At 39.6% G+C, this 27,135-nt stretch overlaps 1 protein-coding gene across 1 annotated transcript in view; it reads left to right on the top strand.

Moving 5' to 3' along the window:
- Nucleotides 1-27,135, top strand: part of DGKK (diacylglycerol kinase kappa) — a 100,136-nt gene that overhangs the window by 34,066 nt on the left and 38,935 nt on the right. Inside the window, exons 2-7 of the mRNA XM_032258693.1 lie at nucleotides 7,043-7,153; nucleotides 8,861-8,941; nucleotides 10,874-10,978; nucleotides 25,063-25,198; nucleotides 25,644-25,750; nucleotides 26,065-26,187. Coding sequence (XP_032114584.1) covers nucleotides 7,043-7,153; nucleotides 8,861-8,941; nucleotides 10,874-10,978; nucleotides 25,063-25,198; nucleotides 25,644-25,750; nucleotides 26,065-26,187 — 663 coding nt within the window. The remainder of the gene's footprint in view (nucleotides 1-7,042; nucleotides 7,154-8,860; nucleotides 8,942-10,873; nucleotides 10,979-25,062; nucleotides 25,199-25,643; nucleotides 25,751-26,064; nucleotides 26,188-27,135) is intronic.

Below are 27,135 nucleotides of genomic sequence, written 5' to 3'. Positions count from 1 at the left end.
ATGATGTTTGCCTACTTTTTTAGTGGGTGGGGGTGGAATTCAACCTGTTTATATACCAGTGGACTCTTTCGCTAGGAAAAGGTAAAGAGTTCCCCAAAGCCTTATGCATCAAAAATGCACCAAGCAGGCTGGGCATGGTGGCTCAATTCTGTAATGGGATTACAGATGTGGGAGTATTGCTTGAGCCCAGGAGTTCAAGACCAGCCTAAGCAACATAGCAAGACTCTGTCTTTACAAAAAGATTAAAAAATTAGCCAGACGTGGTGGCAGGCACCTGTAGTCTCAACTACTCAAGAGGCTGAAGCAAGGGGATTACTTGAGCGAGGAGTTTGTGGTTACAGTGAGTCATGATTGCGCCACTGCACTTCAGCCTGAGCAACAGAGCAAGACCTTGTCTCTTAAAAAAAATGCACCAAGTGACAGAAGAACAGATGTAGCAGATAGTAGAAGCTTTGGGAACTTGGGAGAAGCAAAGGAAAAGGTCACAGCAGCAGCTGTACTTGCCCTTTCCCAATTAAGCAGCAGGCGGGTGTTAATTATATACCGGAAATTGGGCTGCTTTACAGACTCCGGTGAGATATTTTATAGAACATGTTTTATAAATATGGAGTGAGGGAAATGCTTATCCTCATTAATTTATTAATCTATACATGTTGAGGTATAGAGAGCACCAGGGAGAGATACTACCTGTGCCAGGGTGTGGGAGTTTCTGGGATCAATGGATTTGGGTATTGGTTTATCAAAGAGGATTCAAAATGAAACTGAAGCAGACTTTTCCAAAGCTTTAACTTTCTCTGTACAGGCTGCTATGGTTTTGGCAAAGACCATTTTGTGTGAATACTGTACACAGGACCTGAATTGCGTATGCCTTGGAGTACTACATTCTTGCATTTGAATGAAGCCAATTGATCTCTGTGGTAATTGAATTTGGGACAATAGACTAATTAGCACCATACTCACTCTCACCACAAAATAATCAACCTTGAGGGTTTAATAGTAGAAACCATAATGTTATTTGGGTTTTTGTGTCGAACAGAGCTGGCAGGAAGGCCAGGAGGCCTGCCTGAAGTGTGCTGTGGTTTAATAAGCGCCAAGTGGTAACATGGCATTTCAATGTGTACAAGAATTCTACAGCCCTTCCTAACTTCTTTCTATCTGCAGCATCACAGATATTGCCACCGAAATGTGGCAACTTGGACCAAGAGGATTACATGTGTGTCCCTTCTTATGAAATAGCTGTGTGCCTATAAATGTGGCCACCAATCAAAATTTCCCATAGAGAGTCCCATTCCTCATTGCCTTTTGTAATAACATTAGAGATACATTCTTCTGACAAATATTTTAACTCCAAGATGTTACAAAGTCTCAAAACTGCAAAACAAACATGGGCTATCTTATTTGAGAGGAAAACTTCCAACTATTTCCTAGGGCAAGCCACTTGATGAATCTAATTTCAGGGTGTCTTTTGTAGGACAAAATTGCGTTAGAAGATGCCTTTCACTACCTGCTTCGGAGGGCTGATGAAAGGATTTAACCAAAGCAAAAGCACTTTATCAATTGCAAAGTGCTGTAGGTATGTGAATTCTAACTACTCTTCCAAGTCAATCTTGGACTATCACTTTAAAAAACCGGGAGAACTCCCTTCTCACCCACCATTGAATGTTAGGTCTTCAGAAAAACAAGGATTGCCATTTGCTACTTTGAGGGAAGCTCATTAAGAGTTCTAGTGTGGAATAGTCAGAGCTGTCCATAGAATACTTTTTAATTCTCAGCAATCTATGATCTTGTCTTTCAGGATAAAGTTTGGCAGGGGGATGGGGCAGGGTCTGTGTTCACCCTGCTGTGTACATACTAATTAACCAGGCCCTCCCAGTTTTCTTATCATGGGACGAGGAAGCACAGAGTCCACTAGCATTTTGTAATTGTGGGTACTCGAACAAAGTAAGGGAAAATTCCCAAGCCTCAGATTTACTGTCTGGAAGTATCAGACGTGACACTGCATAGTTGTGGTGAGAAGGCAATGAGATGATATTATCTGCAAGAAGCCAGGGACCAGGAAGCCCCGTGCAAATCTTAGGGGACATGCAATGGCTGTCCCTTCAATGCCTCCCTTCACAGGATGCATTTGCTTGTTTCCTTACTTCTTCCAATTTTTGCCTCAGGAACTTATTCAGTTTAGTAGTCCCAAGCAGGTAAAGATTGTTTTGCATGCACATATTTTATCAACTTGTGGCAATCAATGAGTGATTTTTAGCTTCTGCCTGTTCAAACTGGCTTCCTGGGACTGCCTATTGGTTTGGGGGTTTTTACAAAATAAACAATGGTTTATTTAGAAATAGCAATAGGGTTAGTAGGGAAGTTTCCCTGAAGGATAACAGAGGTCAAAGACTATAGGCACTTTACGTTTTCCAAGATCCAGGTTTGGGCATTTGTAGAAGTTCAGAGCTGATGACACAGAGCCTCTGTTTAGAACTTAAGGAACTCTTATTATGGCATTCTAATCTTAATTAACAAAAACTAGGTTTCAACTTCATTTTATCTTATTCAAGGCAATACTACTTCATTTGGTCCTTTCCAACAATGCCTTCTTGGGTCTTTTAACTTGGTGAAGAGATTTATCTTGCTAAACAATTTGAGAACCACAGAGCTTACCTACTCCCTAGCCTTGACATTCTGTTCTTGTCATGGTTGACTGTGTCCTCTTGTTTCCAGTTTCCAGATGGTAATTTGGCTTTTGACAGAAACAAAGTAACTTGATAGGCAAAAGAAAGTCAGTTCCCACAAGCTACCAACCCTGTTCTGGTGCCAAAGGATTATAAACTTCGTGTTGACAAGCCATAGTATCTGCGAGAGTAATTCCAGACTTGATCTAAGATGTGTTCATAATAATAATAATAATTTATTATTGGAAAGCAGCTTCACAATATCATCCTCCACTTCAGAAATAAATCCTCCTCATCTCCACTGGTATACACACATTGAAACTCTCCCCTTCTCATACCCTCAGACCTTGGGTATCAGCTAAAAAAGAGATTACTTCATTTCTGCCATCTCTTTTTCCCTTAAAGAACTCAAACAACCACTCTTCCAACGAGCCAGGTTGTAGACAAAGTTTTTGCTTTCTTTTTCAATGAACATTCCACATACTTATGCCCCTGCCATATCACATGGGTATATGTTTATGTTCCTTTAATAATTTTAACATTGTAGCCCCTTGAATTATTTTTTTCATTATTACAACTTTATACTAGGTTTTCAAACCTAAATAGCAGGTAGTTCCCTCTTCATTACTCTTCTTTTTCAGAATTCCCAGGCTATTTTTGCTTGCTTATTAAAAAAAAATAATAGACCATTTTTTAAGCAGTTTTAGGTTTATAGAAAAATTGAGTGGAAAGTAAAAAATGTACCCATACATACCCTCCCACTCCCTCCCAGTTTCCCCTGCTTGGGGCTACTAAACTAAACTGAACATGGTCCTGAGACTATTATTATTATTATTATTAACATCTTGCATTTGTGCAGTGTATTTGTTACAATTGGTGAGCCAATATTGATTTTTTATTATTAACTAAAATTCACCATTTACATCAACGTTCATTCTTGGTTTTGTACATTCTATGGGTTTTGACAAATGTATAATGACATGTAGCCACCATTACAGTATCATATAGAGTACTTTCACTGCCCTAAAAATCCCCTATTCTCCACCTATTATCTCTTCTCAACTGCCCTTGAACTTCTGGCAGCCACTGAGCTTTTTTACTGTCCCTATAGGCTTGCCTTTTCCAGAATGTTATGTAGTTGAATTGATATAGTATGTAACCTTTTCAGATTGACTTCTTTTACTTAGCAATATGCATTTAAAACTCCTCCATGTCTTTCTGTGGCTTTATATTGCATTTATTTTTATTGCTGGATAACATTCCATTGTCTGGATGTACCACAGTCTGTTTACCTATTCACCTACTGAAGGACATCTTGGTTGCTTCCAAGTGTTGGCAATTATGAATAAAACTGCTGTAAACATTCACGTGCAGGCTTTTGTGTGGACATAACTTTTCAATGCATTTGGATAAATAGCAAAGATTTCAATTGCTAGATCATTTGGTAGACGTATGTTTGATTTTGTAAGAAACCGCCAAACTGCCTTCCAAACTAGTTGTACCATTTTGAATTCCTACTAGCAATGAAAGAGAATTCATGTTGCTCCATATCCTTGCCAGCATTTGGTATTGTCACTGTATTGGGTTTTAGCTATTCTAATACATGTGTAGTGGTATTTAATTGTTGATTTATAATGTATTAATAATTTTTAAAAGTTATTTTTCTAGTTGTTGCTCTGGGGCTTATAATATACATCTTATCAAAATCTATTTCAGATTTTTATTAATTTATAGTAAGATATAGAAAACTTATTCCTATATAGCTCTATTGTCTCTAAGGGCCCCCTGAGTGGTAGAGCTTAGTTGGGGTCCCCTGAGTTGAAGGAGGGTACTGATTTTTTGGGAGCAGTCTCTGAATAACCAAGTAGGATGATTTGCTGAGGTTCCTCAGCAAATGGGATGTGGTCTACAGGCAGATAAAGTAGGAACTTGAACAAAGATAATCATTTCTCCTTCTTGCTCATAATAATATCATTAAAGAGCTTATCAAATGCCTAAGCTAAAATCTGAGTCCTCCTGGGGTATCATATTCACAAGTTATAAACTGGGAAATTTTAGTTTACTAGCCTATGACTTGCAATGCCTGAAAAATGGGTTCTTTAAGGGTACGTTCTTCTCAGAACAGGCCAAGAGAATGTACCGTGTAAATATCTTACAGTCTGAGCTGCAAAGCTTTAATCTGCAAATGGAGGGAAGGGAAAAGTAGCCAACCAAAAACTGTAAAATGAGCTGGTACAGGGAACATTATATATGACAAAATAAGAAAGGTAAAGAATGCATTTAATAATTTTGACAGAGCAGAATAAATTGGGAAAAGGGCAGAGATAATGGGCGTAGATTCATTTGTACAGATTTGGAGCAGTTAAAATTTGGAATTTAAGTCTTTAGCAGAAAGGAGTAAATAGGACTGCCTAGGTATTATGAAGACTTAGTGTGGAGGAATATATGGATAGAGGCAAAAGGGTTAGGATACAAAAAAACAAATGCCATTAGTGAGAAATATACTTTAGGCCACCTGGCCAGAAAGCAGAAAGGAACAATATATTCTTTTTTTTTTTTTTTGAGACGGAGTTTCGCTCTCATTACACAGGCTGGAGTGCAATGGCACAATCTCGGTTCACCACAACCTCTGCCTCCTGGGTTCAAGCAATTCTCCTGCCTCGGCCTCCCCAGTAGCTGGGATTACAGGCGTGCACCACCATGCCCTGCTAATTTTTGTATTTTTAGTAGAGATGGGGTTTCACCATGTTGACCAGGATGGTCTCGATCTCTTGACCTCGTGATCCACCCACCTCAGCCTCCCACAGTGCTGGGATTATAGGCGTGAGCCACTGCGCCCAGCCCCAATATATTCTTAATGTTTAGAAAAGTTGTTTTCTCTTGGATGACTCAATTTCAACAATTTAAATATAATTTCTTAGTCTCTTTCTGCAATCTCCCTACTTCCCACAAGGTCTTATTGTTCTCTTTGTTCTGACTTCTCAGCACCATTCTTTTGCATCGCAAAGGTGTCACAATAACCATGAAACTCCCACAAGTAATGAAGAAGGTTCAGATAAATTGTGATTGCTTATGAACTGACTTTTTCCAGTTGAGATAAAGAGGCTCTGTCCACTAGTACTATCCAATTGGTTAGAGAATTGAAGAGTGTATAAATGTATGAGTATGTGTAAGTGCGTGTGTGTGTGAGTGTGTGTGTATTTGGGAGAACAGGAATGGCAAATAATTGTTTAGATGGGGAACTAAATTCAAATTCCTGCTGTCAGGCACGCCATCTGAAGGGAGCAGCTGCTACTCAGTTTCTGCATATCATTGCCATGTGAGAATGTAAATTCAATGTTACCAGATGTTCTAATTTAAAAAAAAAAAAAAAAAAACAGGAAACCTGCATTTTTATATGAAATCTTCTACCTTTTAAATATTACCAACTAATTTAAAACTTTGAAAAACGCTAGGTAGGCCAAACAAAACACTTCTCCAGCCACCCAATGGTGAATGCTAATTTAAATGATAGATAAAATGCATGGTAGAGCCTTGATTCGGTGATTTTTAAACTCAGTCTGGCCCTCTGTCCATTAAGTACGGGTTTGGTTCCTGCTTGGTGGAGTTGAGTACTTCTCCCAAATGGCAGTCTTGCATGTTGGTTTGTATCCTATAACTTAAGTGAGAACTTCTTCAATGATGAAAATTGTAAGTAGACTATATGCTTGGTTGGGATCAGTCTGTTCAGCAGGTAACTGAAAAATCAGTAGTTAGACTATGAGATGTAAAGAAAGTAATCAGAAGGTAGTTTTCTTGTGGTGTCCTTTTTATGTGCTTGCTCCTTCATGAGATCATGAGTCCATTGAAGACAAACCATGGTAAGGACTTTGGATTTGGCTCTAAAAGTGTTGAGAAGATATTGGAGGCTTGCGAACAAGGAAGGAACATGATCCAACTTAATATTCTAAAAGGAACACTCTAAAAGAGCTGACAGAAAAGCCCTGTCTAGACCTACAATCTGGAGACTTCCTGAAAATCTGCCTTTACAGGCTTTTTCCTCTACCATACATTCTTTCCTAGAAATGCTGGTCTTACCTTTATGTGTTCATGTCCTTGCCCTCTATCCTCTACTGCAAATAGAGATGTTCTCCATGGTTTTTGGGCCATGTAGCCTGATAAATGTGAAGCCTATATCATCCTGAATGAGTAATCCAAGGGCAACCAATGTCTCCTCTGATTGAACGAGCTTCACTGTGTTCTCACCTGGCCTTCAGGCCATTTCTCAGATCTGTGACAAGATAGAGCCTTCTAGATATCTGCTTTTTCCATCTGAGAGAACAAGTGGTATGACCTTATGAATTGATCTCATTGCTCAACACCATGCTTTTGTCTTTCAGAAAATATTGAAGGAAGGACCTCTTCTGAAGAACTGTAACTCTTTGAAGAGATGGAAGCCTAGATATTTTCTGATTCAAGGACAGAAGCTCTACTTTGCACACCATCCCGCGGTAATATATACCATCTTGTCAAAAGGATTAATGGGTGGGTGCCAGGAAACGTTTGTGTGGAAAGATGGACTAACAAGTAAAGACATGTCAGCAAACATTAGGGTGGAAGTCAAAGCCCTCTCCTCTTTTTATAGCTTGGCCTTTTGGGTCAAATGGGGATACTTTTCTCTCCTTTCCCTTTTCTGTATCCCTTTCTTTTTGTATTTTTCCCAGCTAGCTTCTGCACCCAGAACCAAGTATAATTTTGGGGATCCAGTGCAAAATGAAAATGTAGTACTCCTTATTAAAAAAAGCAGGGGGAAGTTCTAGTAAAGCTACTAACATATAACGCTTTATGTTTATACTAAAATGTTAATATAAAGCAATGATGTCATGGTGTTTTTATTTGCTTTTTAATGTAATTCTAAGTAAAGAAAAATAAAATTTTAGATAATTAGCATGAATTTTACTATTCATCTGCACACAGTACAACACCAGTTTTAAATGCAAATATAAGAGCATTTAATTCATATAAAGATTCACTAAAATTATACAATTTGTGTTTAGTAGCTCATACAAGTTTATGTATTTTGCTCTCAGCAGTACACAGAACTGCACAAAACTAGCTCAACGGTTCATATGTCACTTCTTGATACTTGTACATTCTACCAACACTTTTCTAACTGAAAGAACTATGGGTTGCCTTATCTTTCCATTTCCTTCCATGTCATCATTTTTAGCAGAAATGGTTGGCTAACACAGGGGTGTAACGAGCAAGAAAGAATACAATAGGGCTTCTTAGTTGTTCGTATTTCTTAGAAACCATTTATTTTTCTATGTCTGAAGCAAGTTCTGGTTCCAACAGAAAGTATGACCTCTCAGGGCTGTCGGCTCCCCTACTGCTTACTCAGTAATAGATGTAACACACTTATCTTGAACTTGCTTTGAGTCTTGCTAAACTCCCACTTTTCATGGTTCCACTAGAATTCTATGTTCATGGGCATCACAAATCCAAATGGAGTGACAAGACATGGGGTGGAAATGCATATTGCGCCTATCTCCTCTGCTCATATGCATGATCTTTTGTCCCATTGGACTTCACTTACAAAACACATGCTCAAAGACAAAATTATGAAGTAATTTTAAGATGACAACAGCAAAGCATTAAACTAAGTGTGGAGCCCTTCTGAACACGGGGCCCTGTGTGACTGTACAGTTTGTTTACCAGTGAAACTGGCCTTGCCTGTATCCATGATACTGATTTCCTGCTGCTGGCTAGGTGGTATTTACTGTGGCCAGTGAATAAGGAGACACAGGCCTCAAACTGGATGGGACTAGCAACGCTGTCAAAGGCTCCCACCGAATAAAATGGGAGCTAATCACAATCTGTTCCACTAGGATTCTAGTTAAACCACATCCCATTATCTTTTCCAGCGTAAGCCTTTATGTTTAAATAATTCTGAACTCACCAACTCAAGCCTTCCTATAACTCCACATAAATGTCTATAAAAATTTATTTTGATTTCATTTTGTTTTTGTCACATGATGTATTAACAAAAATCATGTTGCTAAATAAATTTTAGCCCTCAAGTCAAAGAAATGATTGGATCATGATTGCCACAAATGCCTGTCAGTGAGTGTGTGTATGTATGTGTGTTTACCTTTTAATGTCTCTTTGCATAATTAACCAGATGGTTTCTTGTGCCTCTCCCTCTTATATCTTTCTAGTTTGCACACTTCGACACGATTGATCTGTCTGAAGCGGTCGTGGCAGAAAGCAGCTGTAGAAACCTTTGCCACAGTTTTTGCGTAAGTATGATTGGGAATGACTGAATGGGCAGGGGTATGGGCTAGCTGGGAAGATAGCTTCCCATAACCACTTTTTGCTTCTTTGAACTTCAGGTTTCCAAGGTTTCCTTTGATGTCAAATTGTTATCATTCATGCAAACATTTTCTAGCAGCCCACTGATAGTGAAGAAAAAAAGTGATGGTCTTGTTCCTTATTACCAGTATAAAGCTAAGCTGACTTAAAGGAGAAGGGAGTATGTGACTTATAAAAATCAGTCCTCCTAGTGAAGGTGATTTAGAAGAGGATCACTGGGAGTCTTTCAAGAGATTGCTAATATGTTATAGAAAATGGCAGGATAATTGAGTTACATGACATCCTCTCCTCTGATGAGGTAGATAAGAGCCCTAATCCAAAGTGAAATCTACCCCATGTTGAGATTACTAACAAAAGTGCCTCAAAGAAAGCAGAGGATTTTCTAAGGAAGTATCTGAGGGCTTAGTGTGGCTGAAATGTCACATGGCTTTGGTCATTCAACTGAATCCAGACCAGAAAACTCACTGAAAAATAGAAAGCTTGGGGGCCCAGGAATTCTTCTACCCAACTCTTCCAAGAACTGTCTTCTCCCAGCCTCAGTGGTGAGTTATCAAGCCTGGAGCTCCTGTTTAGGCAGGTAGGGGATAGTACCTAACAGACTAAAGAGCTGTAGACCCAATGTCCTGCTTCCGTGGTGGGTTCATGTTCCATCTTCTCGTGAAAGGAGAGTGGCTGGATCTAAGAAAAAGACTTTGCTTTTGTTATTCTCTCATTACATCACCCTGACACAGGGTAAAGCTGAGGGCTCTATTGACCAGTCCCAAAAAGCTGAGCCTTTGGGTGATGAGCGTATAGGCTAATGTTTTTGGTCTGCATTCTACAAAGAAAGAAATCTAAGGGCTAGGCTGCCCCTTAACCCAATTAAAGCGCAGAAGCACTGAACATCAGCCCCACTCAAGAATGGGTTTGGACCAAAGGAGTGGCTGTTACCACAATCCCAACTAGCTCGTAGTTCCATCTACCACATAATCACATTGTGCTACATAGAAAAGGAGAAACAAATTCCTTGTTGGTGTGGTGAGCTCTAGCTTCAAGACTTGGGGAGCTTGTAGTAAAGGCAATTAGGCAATGGAAGCAGTGACTGATGCAGTAGCTATCCATGATCCCTCCTGCCCTCTGGAAAAAGATCAAGTCCTGCCCATGGTCTACATCTGCTGGACTCTCCCTGTGGCATTCTTATTATTCCTGCCTGGGTTCTTGTGCCAAGCAGGATTAAGAAAGACAACTGTAAAATTCTCTTCAGGTTATCCCTAACCATAAGAAAGAAAGAAACTGGATGTTTAAACATCTCACTCTCCCACTAAACAGGGACTCCCTAATGAACCATATACAATTTTACCACTTCAAGTAGACAGAGTCACAGTAAGCAAGTGGGGTTTTCAGGCAAACTAACTTGAGTAATAGATGGTACATGGTTTAGTATTTAACAGAATGAATTCTGAAGCTAAAGAATCTGGATTTCAATTCTAGTGTAGTTTCTTACCTGCTGGGTGACCCTTGGCAAATCATTGAACTCTCTTTGCCTTGGTTTTCTGGGCTATGAAATGGGAAAAAATAATAATGCCCATCTCACAGGGTTGTAATAAATATTGAATGAAATAATACACATAACGTGCTTTAGAATAGTTCCTGGCACATAGCAAGTGGCATTGAAATGTTAGTTATTGCTATTAGCACTATTACTATTTTGGATGGGTATCTAAGGAGCTATGAGTGGCTTTGGCAATGTCTGTTTTATATTCAAGAAATGGCTTGCATTGTGCTTGGTACGTCTGTCTAGTCTCTGAGAGCATTCACAGACTCTGTTTGGAGGCAAAGTTATGGAGTGAGAACAGCTAATATTGTGTCTTTTTGTTTAGGTTATCACACCACAACGAAAAATCACTGTGGCTGCATCCAACCGGAAAGACATGGAAGAATGGATTAACGTCATAAAAACTGTCCAACAGGGAGAAATTCATAAGGTAAGGAAACTAGTAAAGAAGCCACACAATTCTTAATAAGTAAATAATTAATTGCATTACTTAAGCCACCTTTACAGCAGGGAAATAAGATGGAAACAGAGACCACCTGGTTAGGAATTATAGACAGAAAACTTCTTTAGAATTATTCATAAATAGGAGTAATTAACTTGGACTCAGACCTTTGTAAGTATGTGGTGCAGACGCCTGTATACATATCCACTTGATATGTAGATGTCAATCTATCCTCAATGGATGAGGTTCTCAAGATGTAGGTGAGCAGCTAATGTAGATGCCCTTAGGTTATGAAAGCCACAATCAAGCAGTCTTAACTTGGGTCTGCTGAATGACCATAGTAACAGCTAAAGAAACTGAGCCTCAGAAAGAGGCGGAATCACTATTCAGCAGGGAAACCAGGATTCAAGCACTTGACAACTATACTATTTGCCTTTCTGTTTTCTGTCTACTACAAAAGTAATGCAGAGGGAAGAGCAACAAGTAGTCCTCTCCAAAGCTTAGCAGGGTTCTTTTTTACCTGACAGTACCAAATCTCCGGCCACTGCTCCCTGAAGTAACTGGTGCAATCAAACGCCAGGAGAAACGCTCTGACTGCTCTTCTATAGATCTACCATAGTTAGAAGTTATGTAAATTCCAAGAGGAGAGAGATCTGTGTCATTTATTTACTTAGATCAGTCTCTGGCACATAGTAAAGGCACAATAAATATTTTTTTAATGAATAAATGAATCTGCAGGAAATCTTGGAACCAGGGTTTGAACAGAGAATGATACATCCTTCACTCTGAAGTAAAGTTCTGCTGTAAAGGTCTTAGAGATAAAGAGGAAGGTGAATCCAGACTTTAAAATAACCTGATGTCTTAAATAACTAGCAATGGGTAGAAGATTGTTCTAGGCAATTGGGATGGAGCAGTGTGTGAAGTGGCTTGGTGATAATGAGGTTTAGAAATAAAACTAATGCCATAGAGAAGAACCATCCATCCCTACTCCCCGAACACTTCTCAGGCTTTTGACCACTTCATCTCATAACTATACATTCTGCTCCCTATAGCAATTATGGGAAACATGACAAGATGGCTGACTTGAGGCCTCTCCAAATATCATTAAGGCCTCTCCAAGTTCCACATTATATATGCTTAAATTGAGAGATCCTTTGCTCAGCATCTGATGGTGATCTTTATATGCTTTAGCACTCAGAATTTTACCTCTTTATTATTTCCTTCTTCCTTTTTACTTTTCCATAGAACAAAGATTAATTATTTTACCTGTCATTTTCTTCTTCCTTTCCTAATGGAGAAGCACATCCCCTCTTCACCCCCTGCCCCCACTAATGAGGCCACTATGGTACAGCATTAGAGGCAGTCATAAAAAGTTATGAATTCCATGCTCCTTTCCTATTTTAATCCCTGTGGACCAATATCTTTCCTTCCTGTGACTTACCTCTATTCAAACTGGAGTGTTTCTCATAAATCATAGAACATTTACATTTTGGCATAAAAGGTCACATAGGATATTTTGAATTTTAATTATTGCTCTGGGAACGCAAAAACTGCTAGAGAAATTCTGATGACTATCAGAGAATCGGTGCACCATTCCTGAATTCATTGAATTAAACACCTAGGTATCGATTACCCAGCACAAACTAGAAAGGAAAAAAATCTCCCTGTTTACTCTCTTGGAGGAGTTGTATCAGGTTGTAATCACAACCTCTGTGGAGCTTCTCCAGGGACCTAAATCTATTAAGGAACACTTTTATCTGATAGTGAAATGTCTCACCACCAGCATCTTAGCAATTCATCTTACTTGAAGCTTAAATAGTCAAATATGCTTTCTCCCATATGTACCTTATCTCTAATGGTCCTTTCTGTCCTCTGTCACCACCAGTGCCTGACAAATAGGGTGAGGGAAGATTAATCATGGATTTAGTAGTCTATTAAAGTGGTGACAAAGTAATTGGATAATCTATGGGAAACTAGTCAGTACACATTAATAAGCTGCCCCCTACTAGGTGCCCAGTTCTGTTTCACAAAGAGTAGGAAAAAAAGATGCAATACTTACTCCCAGCCTCAATGAGCTTTGTAGGTAATGGGGAGAACCTATATACACAAAAGAAACAGTTAAATAACAGTACCCAAGATAAATGCCAGTTTTCAGAGATGTTACAAGGCAATATATGATTGATTGCCAGATGAATGAAACAGACAATAAAGTGGTATGGGAGTTCAGAGGAGGAAGAGATAAGTATGGGCTGGAGTCCTCTGGGAAGAGTTAACAGAGGAGAGATTTGAGACTGACCCTGAAAGATAGATTGTATTTTTATTGGTGGCAGGTGATTAGGGGCAGTGGGAGGTCCTGAACTATGTAACTGGCATAAGTAAAAGCTGAATAACAGGAAAACAGAACCTTTTTGGAATACAGTGAAAGGGAGAATTCATTTCGCCAGAACCGTTTAGGAAAGTGAGTCCAAGGCGTATGTTTTGAGACAGAGATTGGGTCTGACTTTGGAGCTTTTTCAATGCCAGGATAAAGAGTGGGGAAGATTAGCAATGTGTTCAAAGTTCAGCTTAAGGATATATTCAAAAGGGAAGAGAATTGATAAGAGGGATACTTTAGAAATACAGGATGGATTAGACAAGGGAAAAACTAGAGGCCAGAAGTTCAAAGAAGAGGCTATAGATTAATTATGGCAAGACAATGTTAAGCCCCAGAATGGGGCTAGAAAGAAAAAATAAATGTGGATACTGAGTTAGGGGTGAAGGAGAACCTAAATATAAGAAAGAGGCAAATGATATGGGAAAGTCATAGACAGAAGAAAGGTGTGAGCCTGGGAGATTTAGAGAAAGAATAGAAAGGAGAAAATTAGAAATAAGAAGCTGCTTAGAAAACTACATTAAGTGGTTAGCTCTTCCTAATGAATTTTCATGGAATCATAGACTATGGAAACAGAAATAGACCTTAAAAGTTATCTGGATTCCAGATATTACATTCTAGAGCACCTGGAGATGTAAGTCATATGGCCTTTATTTGAACTCTTCCAAAGGTAGGGAACTAAGTTCCTCGCAAAAAAAGTCCATCTAGTGTTCCTAAAGCTCTAAATCTTGGAAAATTTTTTCTGAAACTTTGGCCTAGTTAAAGAAATAACTTTCTAACATTCACTGTAAGCTGCAGGAATAGCATCAGCTGCCTCTTGAGGTAGAGAACTCCCTGTCATTGGAAGTAACACAAACAAGCAAATTGAACAACGGCTTGTCAGATGTCTAAAAAGACTAGGGATAGATAACTGATTTTTTTCAAGTGGGCAAACTAGATGAACTTCAAAATTCCTTTCAACTTGAAAAGCTTTCATTAAGCAGATGAGAAAACTGAGCCTCAGAGAGGGTCAGTTGCCTTGCCTAAAATCACAAGTTGATTCTGGCAAAATTAATATCTTAGTTCTTTTAATTTTTAATCTAAGTTCTCAGAAGGATATCTTCAATTCTGCCTAATTATCTTCTATCTTTCCTTTAATCTCCACCCTTTGTGATTATGGGGCAGGAATACTAAGGTAGACAACTGAATTGTATAGATCAACAAATAAATTCAAAGTGGCTAAATGAGTAGCTCATGCATAGTGTGTTTATGACTAGTGGCTCGCTCAGGATGAGCCCAGTTTACACTTGTCCCAGCTCCCCTTTCACTGTGCAAAGTGGCTCAATTTGGACAATATGGTCACCCTACAGTGGCCAACCTGGGAGGCCATAACACTTCAGTAATTCCCCAAACGTTGATAGAACTGAGCAGTTGAGTTCACATTACAGCACAAACCACTGACTTCATTTTATCTAAGCTCAACCTTTTAGCATATAAGCCATCCCTAAAAAGACTCCTTTACGGAATGTCTGTAGCAGACTTTGTGCTTCATGGAATATTTCACCTGAAACTTTTAAGTACCTTGCAAACACTTGATATTGCTAAATCCCCACATTTGGAAAGCGCTTTGGAGTTAATAAGATTTCATTTAACTAATAGGCAAAAAAATCAATGTACATATCTGACTTCTGGATTATGCTGAAAGGAATTCAGGAGGTAGAGAAAGTACCCTTAGCTGCCCTACAACAATGATGTCTTAGTTCAGGCTGCTATAACAAAAATACCATAGACTAGATGGCTTAAACAACAAACATTTCTCACACTTCTGGAGGCTGTAGAGTCCAAGATCAAGGTCCTAATAGGTTCAGTGTCTGATGAGGGCCTGCTTCTTGGTTCATAGATGAGAGTCTTCTCATTGTTTCATCACATGGAAGAAAAAAGAACAAGAAAACTCTCTGGGGTCCCTTTTATAATCTCATTCATGAGGGATCCACCACCTCCTATAAGGAGTAGGGAGCACACATTCAGTGCATTGCAGTCTGCCCCTGAACACCCCCAAATTAATGGCCTTCTCACAAGCAAAATACATTAATTTCACCTAAAAATTCCAAAAGTCTTAACTCATTCCAACATGAATTCTAAAGTCTAAAGTATTATCAAAATACCATTGACATCAGATATGGGTGAGAGAGCCTTGGACAAAATTTATTTCCAGCTGTGAACCTATGAAGTCAAACAAGTTATGTCCTTCCAAAATAGAAATGGTGAAATAGGCATGGGATAGACATTCTCATTCTAAAAGAAAGAAATAGGAAAGAAGGAAGGAATGACAGGCCCCAGGCAAGTCCAAAACCTGGCAAGGCAAGCTTCATGAGATCTTAAGGTTGGAGAATACAGACAGTCTCCAACTTATGATGGTTGACTCACAATTTTTTGACTTTACAATGGTGCAAATGCAATACACATTCAGTAGAAACAGTACTTCAAATTTTGAATTTTAATCTTTTCCTTGGGTAGTGATAGGCAGTACCATGCCGGGTGGCGGCACCAAGCCACAGTTCCCAGTGAAGCATTCAATCTTGAGGGTAAACAACCCATACTCTACAGTGTACTTTGTTGCCAGAGTTTTGGGGGACATTGTGCTTTGTGTTTTTGCATCCCATCATGTCTAAAAAACATCAATTTTTGACTCAACTATATTTCAAACTTACTGGGTTTATCAGGCTGTAACCCCATAGTAAATTCGGAGCACCTGTAATCCTCTGGCTCGATGCTCTGCCTTCCAGACCTACTCGAGTAGCAACATCACCCCCACAGATCAGTGGGGCACTGCCAATGCTGTGGCTCTCTACAGTGGCTCTATTCATGGCATGGTTCTCTGTTGGAACAGGGGCAAGCCCCCAGGGCTCTGCTGGACTGTTCCATCCCCACAGCTCTGCTGGGCATTGGTTCTACCCTTTGAAATTGAGGTGGAGACAGCCTTGCTACCTAGGACTGTGCACTTTGGGCCTGTGATAGCAGCCCTACTGATCTCTGAATCACCTTTGGGATCATTCTTTGCTTGTCTTGAAGAAGTTCACATCCAGATAGTTCTATGGTCTCGTCCTGTAGGGTCTTCCTTTGTTTTGTCCCATTAATTTCCTGTAGTCTCAGGTGACAGTGCTTCTGCTACTATAATCCCATCTTAATCCCATCTCTATTCCTGGCTTTTGTAGAGATGGTTAATTAAGTCTGTGATTCACATCCACACTAATTTCCTTATCAAATAGTGGGTCTTCCACACCTTTTCAAACATACTTTCTCATTTTTTATAATGTGGATAGACTGAGAATTGTCCAAATCTCTAAATTCTAGGGATTTTTTGCTTAGCAATTCCATCCTCAATTCATTTATCTCCTCTCACATTTTTCATTTTAAACATTTTATTAGCCAAATATGTCCACAATATAATTTTAACTATAATCAAAATAAAACTGATTAATGAGGTATTTATGTATGTTACATTTTTAAACATTATTAATATTAATTTTGATTGACAAATCATAATTACACAGATTTATGGAGTAAAATGTGATGTTTTTATATATGTATACAAGTTGGCATGATTAAATCAAGCTAATTAACATATACATCACCTTGATTACCTATCTTTTTTAATGGTCAGATATTTGAAATTTATTCTCTTAATTATTTTAAAATACTCTGTATAATTCATTGTTATCGACTATAGTTACCCTGCTGTACAACAGATCTCAAAATCTATTCTTCCTGTCTATCTGAAACTTTATACCCTTTGATTAACATCTCCCCATTCCCTCCTCCTCTCCCTCAACCACCATTCTGTTCTCTACTTCTATGAGTTCAACTTTATCAGATTCCATATATAAATGAGATCATGCAATATTTGTTTTTCTGTGCTGGCTTATTTCACTTAGTATAATGTCCTCCAGATTCACCCATGTTGTCACCAATGACAGGATTCCCTTCTTATTTAAGGTTGAACAGCATTCCATTGTGTATATATACCACATTTTATTTATTCATTCATTTGTTGATGGACACTTAAGCGGTTTCCATATCTTGACTATTGTGAATAATGCTGCAATGAACATGGGAATGCAAATATTTCTTTGACATATTGATTTCGGTTTCTTTCCACATATACCCAGAAATGGAATTATGGGATCATATGGTTGTTCCATTTTTAGATTTCTTGAGGAACCCCTATACCAGTTTCCATAATGGCTATATTAATTTGCATTCCTACCAACAATGCCTGAGAGTTCCCTGTTCTCCACATCCTCTCCAACACTTATTATCTTTCATCTTTTTGATAAAAAACCATTCCAACAGGTGTGGCATGATATCTCACTGTGGTTTTAATTTGCACTTCCTTAACGATTAGTGATATTGAGCATTTTTTCATGTACCTATTGGCCATTTTTATATCTTCTTTTGAGAAATACCTGTTCAGGTCCCTTGCTCTTTTTTTCAAAACTTTTTTATTATTTTTAAGTGTAAATTTATTTATTTATTTATTTATTTATTTGTCTGTTTATTTTACCATACTTTAAGTTCTGGAGTACATGTGCAGAATGTGCAGGGTTGTTACATAGGTATACACATGCCATGGTGGTTTGTTGCATCTATCACCCAGTCATCTACATTAGGTATTTCTCATAATGCTATCCCTCCCCTATCCCCCCAACCCCCAACAGGCTCCAGTGTGTGATGTTCCCCTGCTGGTATCCATGTGTTCTCATTGTTCAACACCCACTTACGAGTGAGAACACTTGGTGTTTTGTTTGCTGTTCCTGTGTCAGTTTGCTGAGAATGATGTTTCCATCTTCATCCATGTCCCTGCAAAGGATATGAACTCATCCTTTTTTATGGCTGCATAGTATTCCATGGTGTATATGTGAAACATTTTCTTTATCCAGTCTATCATTGATGGCCATTTGGGCTGGTTCCAAGTCTCTGCTATTGTGAACAGTGCCACAATAAACATACGTGTGCACGTATCTTTAGAATAGAATGATTGATAATCCTTTGGATATATACCTAGTAATGGGATTGCTGGGTCAAGTGGTATTTCTAGTTCTAGATCCTTGAGGAATCGCCACTTGATCATAGTATTCTTTTAAGGTATTCTTAAATTCAGTTTGCTAATATTTTATTGAGGATTTTTGCATCTGTGTTTGTCAGGGATATTGGCCTATAGTTTTCTTTTTTTTGTTGTGTCGTTGTCTGGCTTTGTTGTCAATGAGCATCAGAAATTATTGGATCACCTCTCTGCTGCTAGGGTTGGGTGGGGCCAGGTGTTCCCTAAATGGATGATCGTTGGCCTAACAGTTATCCCTTGGCCTGGGGAAGAGTTAATCAGAGCACCCAGGTTGTGTGAAGAAGCTAGCTAGGGATTCAAGCCTGGAAGTCCCGTGGACCATGTTTCATGCAGCATGATGCTATTGGCTAGCTCCTCTGATGTGGTACTTCCATTGACAAGGAACACAGAGCAGCCACCAAGACCTATACATTGATCACTGTGAGCCCCACCCTCTTTTTTTTTTCTAACTGACCCCAGGTGATCTAGCCCTGCTGGTACTCCCAATGTTTCCCATGGGACAAGACAGGAGTGGACTTCCTGTGAAGGATCCCAAAATGTGAGGAAGCTGAATATCTGCCTTGAACTCTCTTTTCCCACTTAGAAACCATAAGTCCAGGGGAATTCTCTGTGGCACTGCACCAGCTTGAAGGAGAAGCAGCACAGTCAAAGAAAACCATTCCTCTTACAATTTGATCATGGCTTTTCCCAGTTCTGTGGTCCAAGGGGGTGTCTCAGCCTCACTCCCAAGTTCGGGGATATTCACAATGGTATTCTTGCCTGTGGATAGTTGCCAGTTGGATTTCTGCAGTGCAAGGAGTGAAGCTGGAGAACTCCTATTCCACCATCTTGCATGTCACTCTATATCTCACATTTCACTATAAGCAGTCAGGAGGAACGAAATATCCTCAGCTAAATGTCTAATTTCATCATTCACAAGTTCTACTTTCCATTAAACACTAGAATACAAACACAATTCAGGCAAGTTCTTTGTCACTTTATAACAATAATCACTTTTTCTTTATTGTCCAGCAACATGTTCTTAGCTGGTCCATATTTCTACCAGAATTCTGTTCATGATTACTTAGGTATACTCTAAAAAGACAGAAGCTTTCTCTACAGTTCTCCTTTTTCCTTTCTGAGCTCTCACCAAAATCTCCTTTAAAATTTTATTCAGAGCATTTTAGGCTTTCTTGGCATGTACTTCAAAACTCTTCTAGTCTCTACCCATTACCCAGTTTCAAAGTTATTTCTACATTTTTAAGTATTTATTATAGTAGTACTCCTCACTTCTCAGTACCAATTCCTCTCTTGGTCAGTTTGGGATGCTATAACAAAATACCACAGACTGGGTGGCTTAAAATAGCAAACATTACTTTTCACAATTCTGGAGGCTGGAGCATCCAAGATCAAGCCACTGGCAGACTCAGTGTCTGGTGAACACCCACTTCCTGGTTCAGAGACAGTTATCTTCTTGTGTCTTCATATGGTGGGAAAGGGAGTGAGATGGGTCTCTGGGGTCTCTTTTATAAGGGTACTAATCCCATTCATGAGGACTCCCATCTCATGACCTAATCACCTCCCAAAGGCCCCATCTCCTAATACCATCACTTTGAGGGTTAGGATTTCAACATGTTAGGATTTTCAACATGAGGGTTAGGATTTCAACACAAGCATTCAGTCCATTGCAAGTTAAGAATCTGATTGGAGCAATAGGCTGCATGAATATATTCACCTAAATATTTTAGAGAGGGTAAAAATCAAACACAAAACCCAACGACCACACACTGAAAGCTTTAAAGAAAACTACTTTCTTTAGCATTTACTGATCAGTGGTTTGTGTGCATGCCACAGTTTTAAATCTGTCTTCAAAATGGATTTTTAATCTATGCCAACAAGTAAGAAGACCTGTAATGGCATACTGTATTAGTTTCCTAAGGCTGCTATAACAAATTACTGCAAATTTTGTGGCTGAAAGCAACAGAAATTTATTTTCTCAGAGTCCTGGAGGCTAAAAGCCTGAAATCAAATGTCAACAAGGCCATGATCTCTCTGTAAGATTTAGGGGAGAATTTTTTTTTAGCCTCTTCTTAGCCTCTGGTGGTTGCTGGTAATTCTTGGTGTTCCTTAGTTTGCTGACACATCACTCCAATCTCTACCTCCATTATCACATAGTATTCTCCCCTGTATCTGTTCCCTCTGTATCTTCACATGGTGTTCTCCTCTCTGTATGTATCTATGTTCAAATTTCTCGTTTTATAAGGATAGCAGTCATTGGATTGAGGCCCACCATAATATAGTGTGATCTCATCTTAAATTTATTATATCTTCAAAGACCCTACTTCCATATAAAATCACAGTCACAAGTATTGGACATTAGGACTTGAACATATCCTTTGTGGGGGGACACAATTCAATCCACAAGAGTCCACCCTCTAGTTCCCCCAAGTTCATGTCCTTCCAATGTGCAAAATACATTCACTGTCATCTCAACATCCTCAAAAACCTTAGCACATTCCAGCATTAAATCTAAGTCCAAAATATCATTTTTTAAATAATCTAAATCAGGTATGAGTGAGACTCTGTGTATGGTCCATCCTGGGAGATAGTCCTCTCTATCTGTGGACCTGTGAAACCAAGAAAACAAGCTAGATGTTTCCAAAATACAGTGCTGGGACAGACATAGGACAGACATTCCCATTTTGAAAGGGATAAAATGGAGGGAATAAAGTTGTGGGTCTAAAACAAAATTGGCAACCCAGCAGGGTAAATTCCATCAGGTTTTCCAGGCCTGAGAATAATTATCTGTGGCTTGATGTTCTGTTCTCTGGCCCTACCCTCTTAGCCCACTGGAGTGTCAATCCACCCACAATCCCCCGCATAACCAAGGAGGTAGCCCCACCTTCTGGAACCCAGGAGATAACTCCACCCTCTGGAACCAAGGACACATTCTGAGGCCCAGATTCTTTGGGCCTGTGAGTGCAGCAGTAGCACCTCTGGCCCTCTGAGCCTCCCTCAGCAGCCTTGCTGGCCTCTGAGGTACCTCTGTAAGTCATTCTTCCATTTTCTTGAAGGATAACACATTTCCACAGCTAAGTCACTTTACCAGTGTGTATCATGCTTATAGAATCGCCGAAGTCAGACAACCTTCCTTCATTTTATCCCATATCTGTCCCCTTCAGTCCAAGCTGACAGTGTTCTGCTGAAATGGGTAATTGGAGCCAGGTGTCCCACATCTAATCTCTCCAGCAAAAGTTTGTCCAGCCACACCCTTGGTGTTCTCTGCAGGGCACACTTTCTTGTGTTTTGCAATATAGATAGGCTGAGAATTTTCTAAATCTCCTAGTTCTGGTGACTTTTTGCTTAATAGTTCTATTATGGACTGAATTGTGTTCCCTCCACCCAACTTAATATGTTGAAGCCCTAACCCCTAATGGGACTGTATTTGGAGATAGGACATTTAGGAGGCAAATAAGGTTAAATGTGGTCATAGGGTGGGGACCTAATCCAATAGGATTGGTGGCCTTATAATAAGAGGAAAAGAAAGAGATATTATTTCTTTCTCTATCTCTCTCTCTCTCTCCACATGCACACATCGAGGAAAAGCCACAAGAGCGCACAGTGAGAAGGTGGCCTTCTGCAAGCCAGGAAGGAAGCCTTCACCAGGAACTGAGTTAACTGATACCTTAATCTTGGACTTTCCAGCTGTAAACTGTGAGAAAATAGATTTCTATTTTTTAAGCCATTCAGTCTATGGTATCTTTTTATGGCAGCCTGAGCAGACTAATACAATTTCTTTCCTCAATGTATCACTTCCCTATCACAAATTACTATAAACAGCAAAGAGAAACCAAGATGCACCTCTTGTATTTTGCTTGGAAATCTCCTCAGTCAAATATTCAAGTTTATTGCTCACACGGTCTACTTTCCACCTGATAATAGAGCAAAATCAGCCATGTTCTCTGCTACCTTATGAAAGTATTACCTTTCTTTAGTTTCCAATAATATGTTCCTCATTTTCACATGAGGCCTCACCAGAAAGACCTTTAATGTTCATATTTTTAGTAACATTCTGTCCAAGGCAATCTAGGCTTTTTCTAGCATGTGTCTCAAAATTCTTCTAGTCTTTACCCATTACCCAGTTCCAAAGCCACTTCCACATTTTTAGGTATTTGTTACAGCAGCACCCCACTTCCCAGTACCAAAATCTGTATTAGTTTCCTAGGGCTGCCATAATAAAATAACTACAACTGGATGGCTTAAAACTAACAGCAACTTATTGTCTCACAGTTCTAGAGTTTAGAAGTCCGAAATTAAGGTATCTGCAGGGCCATCCTCTCTCTGATGACCCTAGGGGAGGATCCTTCTTTGGCTCCTCCTAGCTTCTGGTGATTGCAGGCAAACTTTGGCATTTTTTGGCTTACAGATGCATCACTCCAATCTCTGCCTTCATTGTCACATGGTGTTCTCCCCTGTGTCTGTGTGCTCTGTATCTTCACAAGCTGCTCTCCTCTTTGTATGTGTGTCTGTGTCCAAATTCCTCTCTTCTTATAAGGATACCAGTCATTGGATTAGGCCCATTCTAATCCAATATGACCTCATCTTAACTTGATTATATATGTGAAAATCCTATTTGCAAATAAGGTCACATTCATAGGTACCAAGGGTTAGGACTTGAACATATTTCTGAGGGGACACAATTCAGTCACCACACATACTCATCCAGGGTTGGAAGTATCAAATATTCCTTACAGAATAGGATGCACACAAGGAATATAAATTCCATCTCCTCAACTGCTGAACCTAAGCAATGTCCATTTTACATATTCCTTTGTATTCTGTAGGAAATTTGAACCATGAAATTTAATATTATACCCAGTCAGAGCTCTGAATTTCTTTCACACAGTCCTGTAAAACCTTGCACATTCTAGAGGAGCTCACTTGTCACTCTATACAGGAATGATCTGTTTTAGAATTTGTTTCCTCCAGCAGACTATACATTCCTTGAGGGAAACAACTATGGTTTATTCATTTCTGCATCTCTAAGGTCTACCATGGTAGATGATACATAGTAGGTTCTTAGTAATTATTGGAGGAGTGGTGACTGGGAGAAAAAAAAGAAGATCCTTGTAGAATTACAATCTAATGACTTGAGGGAGTAGAAAGGTTCTAGGAGCTCAGAGTGTCAACAGGACTCCCCATCTTCTGTTCTAATCACCCTAGAGCTTTTAAGTGTCTTAATGTACAATAAACATTGCAGTCGCAAACCAATCCCAGAACATGTGAGCCTTTAGTTCATCAAAGTAGCTTTCCTTTCCAGAAGGTTCCAGGTCAAATCAGCGGTAGCTTAACACATAGCCAGCATGCTAGAAGTGGGAAGGAGTGATCAGAGACGGCTATGTACAGGCTATGTCTTGGATGGCTAATTCCTGTAAATTGGTCAAGGATGAATATTTAATATGCTAGAGCCCTCAACAGCGCTCGCTCTCTCTCTCTCTCTTTCCTGTCAACTGACATCAGGAAGAAATGATAGTTCTTTTAAAAGTCTTGTTATACCTTTACATACCCAACTCATTATAATATGAAGACTGAAAAGCTCTGTGAACGCCTGTGTCTAAAGTTCAGGGGAAGGCAGAAAGGGAGAAAATCAGACATTCACAGGAATTAGAGAAAAAGTATAAGAGTCCTTGGAGATTTTTTGGTTCCCACCCTTCCCTTATTTCAATTTCAAAACTGTTGGTAGTATACCCCTGTGCCTTCTCTACATGAAAGTCAGGCTGTGATATACAAACGCAGCATTTAACAAAAAATGTTAAGGCATGTTAACAAGAAATGTCAAACTCAATACCATGAAAGAGGACACCAATGAGAATGCCACTCCATGTGGGCAGGGGTTGTGTCTTGTTCAATATGTCTCAAATGCTTTGAAAAGTGCCAAACGCAAAGTATTTACTCAGTAAATGTTTGTTTAGTGGATTATTGAATGAACTAAGTTGATTAACTAGCAAACTGCTGTAGGCAGTCAGAGCGTGGTATTCCTAAAAGAATATTCAAGGGATTCCTAAAAGAATCCCGTGAGATGAAACTGTTGTCCAGGTAAAGCAATGCTCTGCTTACCTGGCAGCCAGGAAGGGAAGTGTATACCTCCAGGAAGGAGTTAAAGCCTTACTGAGTATTTCTTAGCCCAGAGTCAGAGCCTTGCCACCTCTCTTTATTCCCTGGCTAGAACATTTGGATATCACTGAATTTCCAACTTAGTACCTCCCTCTACTTACTACTTAAAGAGAACCAAGGCCAAAGCTAACAGAACACATTTTTGCTTGATCTAAGCCAATAGAGTGATTGGCCAAGCAGTATAAAGATCATTACTCTTGCCTTCAGCTTCGATTCCAAGATCTACCCCTCTATTATTTTTCTTTTCTAAAATGACTGGTAAAACAAACAAAAATGCACACAAAAAAATCCCAGGTCCCAGGAATTGGTTCCAACTTTTAATCTTCCCCTTCACACGCTCTGACACCTATACAGCAGGCCATTTTAGACTCAACAGCCAATTTTCTGGCCCTCTTTAATCTGTCTCTGTGATTCATCCTCCATTCTCTCCTCTTTTATTTATTTTAGATACCTGCAGCAGAAAACAACCCTTTTCTTGTTGGAATGCACTATTGGTACTCCAGCTACAGTCACCAGACCCAGCACTGCAATGTTTGTCGAGAGAGCATTCCTGCCTTATCTAGAGATGTCATCATCTGTGAAGGTACCTTTCTGATTCCTTCAGGAAGTGAAGCTCAGTGGGTAGATATGGGGATGAAGGAACTCATGTGGCTTTAGTATCATTAACTCACACTAGGTTACTGACTCTGGTGTGAAGTTAACCCCGACTGAGGAAAGAAAAAGGGAGGAAACTAGCATGGGGATATTAAAATAGAGGGATGGTTATGGGGGGATAGGACTATATGATCACAAGTATTAAAAAGACAGAAATCATTCTAACCATCAATTTTCATTCAAGTTGGATAGTAAAAAGATTAGCTGGTAAGAATAAAAAGGAACTGGATTCTATTGGAAATAGGTATTTGGAGGTGCATTAGAACTATTTAGAATGCATTGGTGTTCTAATTTTCAGATCAGCTTAGGAAAGGGAATTAGAATCTTCACTGTTACCAGATTCACATTCATCTTTTTTCTTCCTCTTCTCACAGTGTGCAAAGTGAAATCTCACAGATTATGTGCTTTGAGAGCAAGCAAAGACTGCAAGTGGAATACATTGTCTCTCACTGACGACCTCCTCCTGCCTGCAGATGAAGTAGTAAGTATCAGTCATGTCTTCCTACAGTTGCCCTCTCCCATCTCCCCTTCCACCAGGATACACAGGAGAAGGAAGACTTCTTCCTCAATCCAGATAAGCAAAGTCCCAGGTTCACAATCCATCTTATCTGGAATAATGAACCTCCCTCTTCCACTTGTCATTGGTCGCTAGCATTAGAGTAGGCAGGGCAGGACCATAAAGGACATGGGGCATTTACCTAATGTCCTCCATGGAGTAGTACAGTTATTCCAGCTGCCCCTTCTTCTCCTTATGTCTCTAACTTCTACCTTCTGTGTCTTTTTATCCTTCTGCAGAACATGCCCCATCAGTGGGCAGAAGGAAACATGCCTGTTGGCTCTCAGTGTGCAGTATGTCATGAGAGCTGTGGCAGTTATCAGAGACTTCAAGACTTCCGCTGCCTCTGGTGTAATTCTACGGTAAGACTCTGCCCATCTTCTTGAAGGGGTGGATTAGAGCTTGACCATACATACACATACATAGAAACCTAAGAAACCCTTATCTCAAAATAGGTTAAACAGATTCCATAGTATAAAGCTTAGTATCCTGACTTTCCAGATCTGGCTATGGAGCCTTCGGGAGAAAGATTTAAGATCATCTTTGTTGGTTCTTAATTGGCAAGGCCTACTAACAAATGGGAAAAGCTGAACTCTCTAATGGCAGTATGGGCAGTTAAAAAATAAGTTCTGAGTCTGCCTTTGAGAAACCTTCTCCCTTTCTCATTCACCATTTCCTAGGAACTTGTAATCTTTGTTAATTAAAAATGGTTAATAATATTAACACATTATTATTGCCACTATATACTGAGTGCTTTATATACATAATCTCATTTAGTCCTTCCAATAAGCCTAAACCAGGCCTCATTGTTCCCATTTTACAGATGAGGAAAGTGAGGGTCAGAAAAGTGAAGTGATTTGTCCAAGGTCATTCAGCTAGTAAGCAAGAGTCTTTATTTATATATAGTTCTGCAAAGACTATGCTCTATTTTGGTTTGTTTTTCGTTTTTAAGATGGGGTCTCACGCTGTCACCCAGGCTGGAGTGCAGTGGCAGAATCACAGCTCACTGCAGCCTTGAACTCCTGGGCTCAAGTGAGATGGTCTCCTCTTACCTCAGCCTCCTCAGATTAGCTGGGACTACAGGCACACGCCACCATGCCCAGCTAATTTATTTTTATTTTTTTTTTTTTTGTAGAGACAGAGTCTTGCTATGTTGCCCAAGCTGGTCTGAAACTCCTGGGCTCAAGCGGTACTTCCACTTTGGCCTCCCAAAGTGCTGGGCTTACAAGCGTAAGCCTCCACGCCCAGCTGACCACACTGTTAGCTACAACACTACCGTGCCTCTAAGCCAGTGGTCCTCAAATAGGGGT

This window comes from Sapajus apella, unplaced genomic scaffold (assembly GCF_009761245.1).
Source record: "Sapajus apella isolate SASKATOON/1434 unplaced genomic scaffold, GSC_monkey_1.0 scaffold103, whole genome shotgun sequence".
NCBI classification, from domain to species: Eukaryota; Metazoa; Chordata; class Mammalia; order Primates; family Cebidae; genus Sapajus; species Sapajus apella.
The sequence above is the reverse complement of the archived record's forward strand: the minus strand, read 5'-3'. Positions and strand labels throughout refer to the sequence as shown.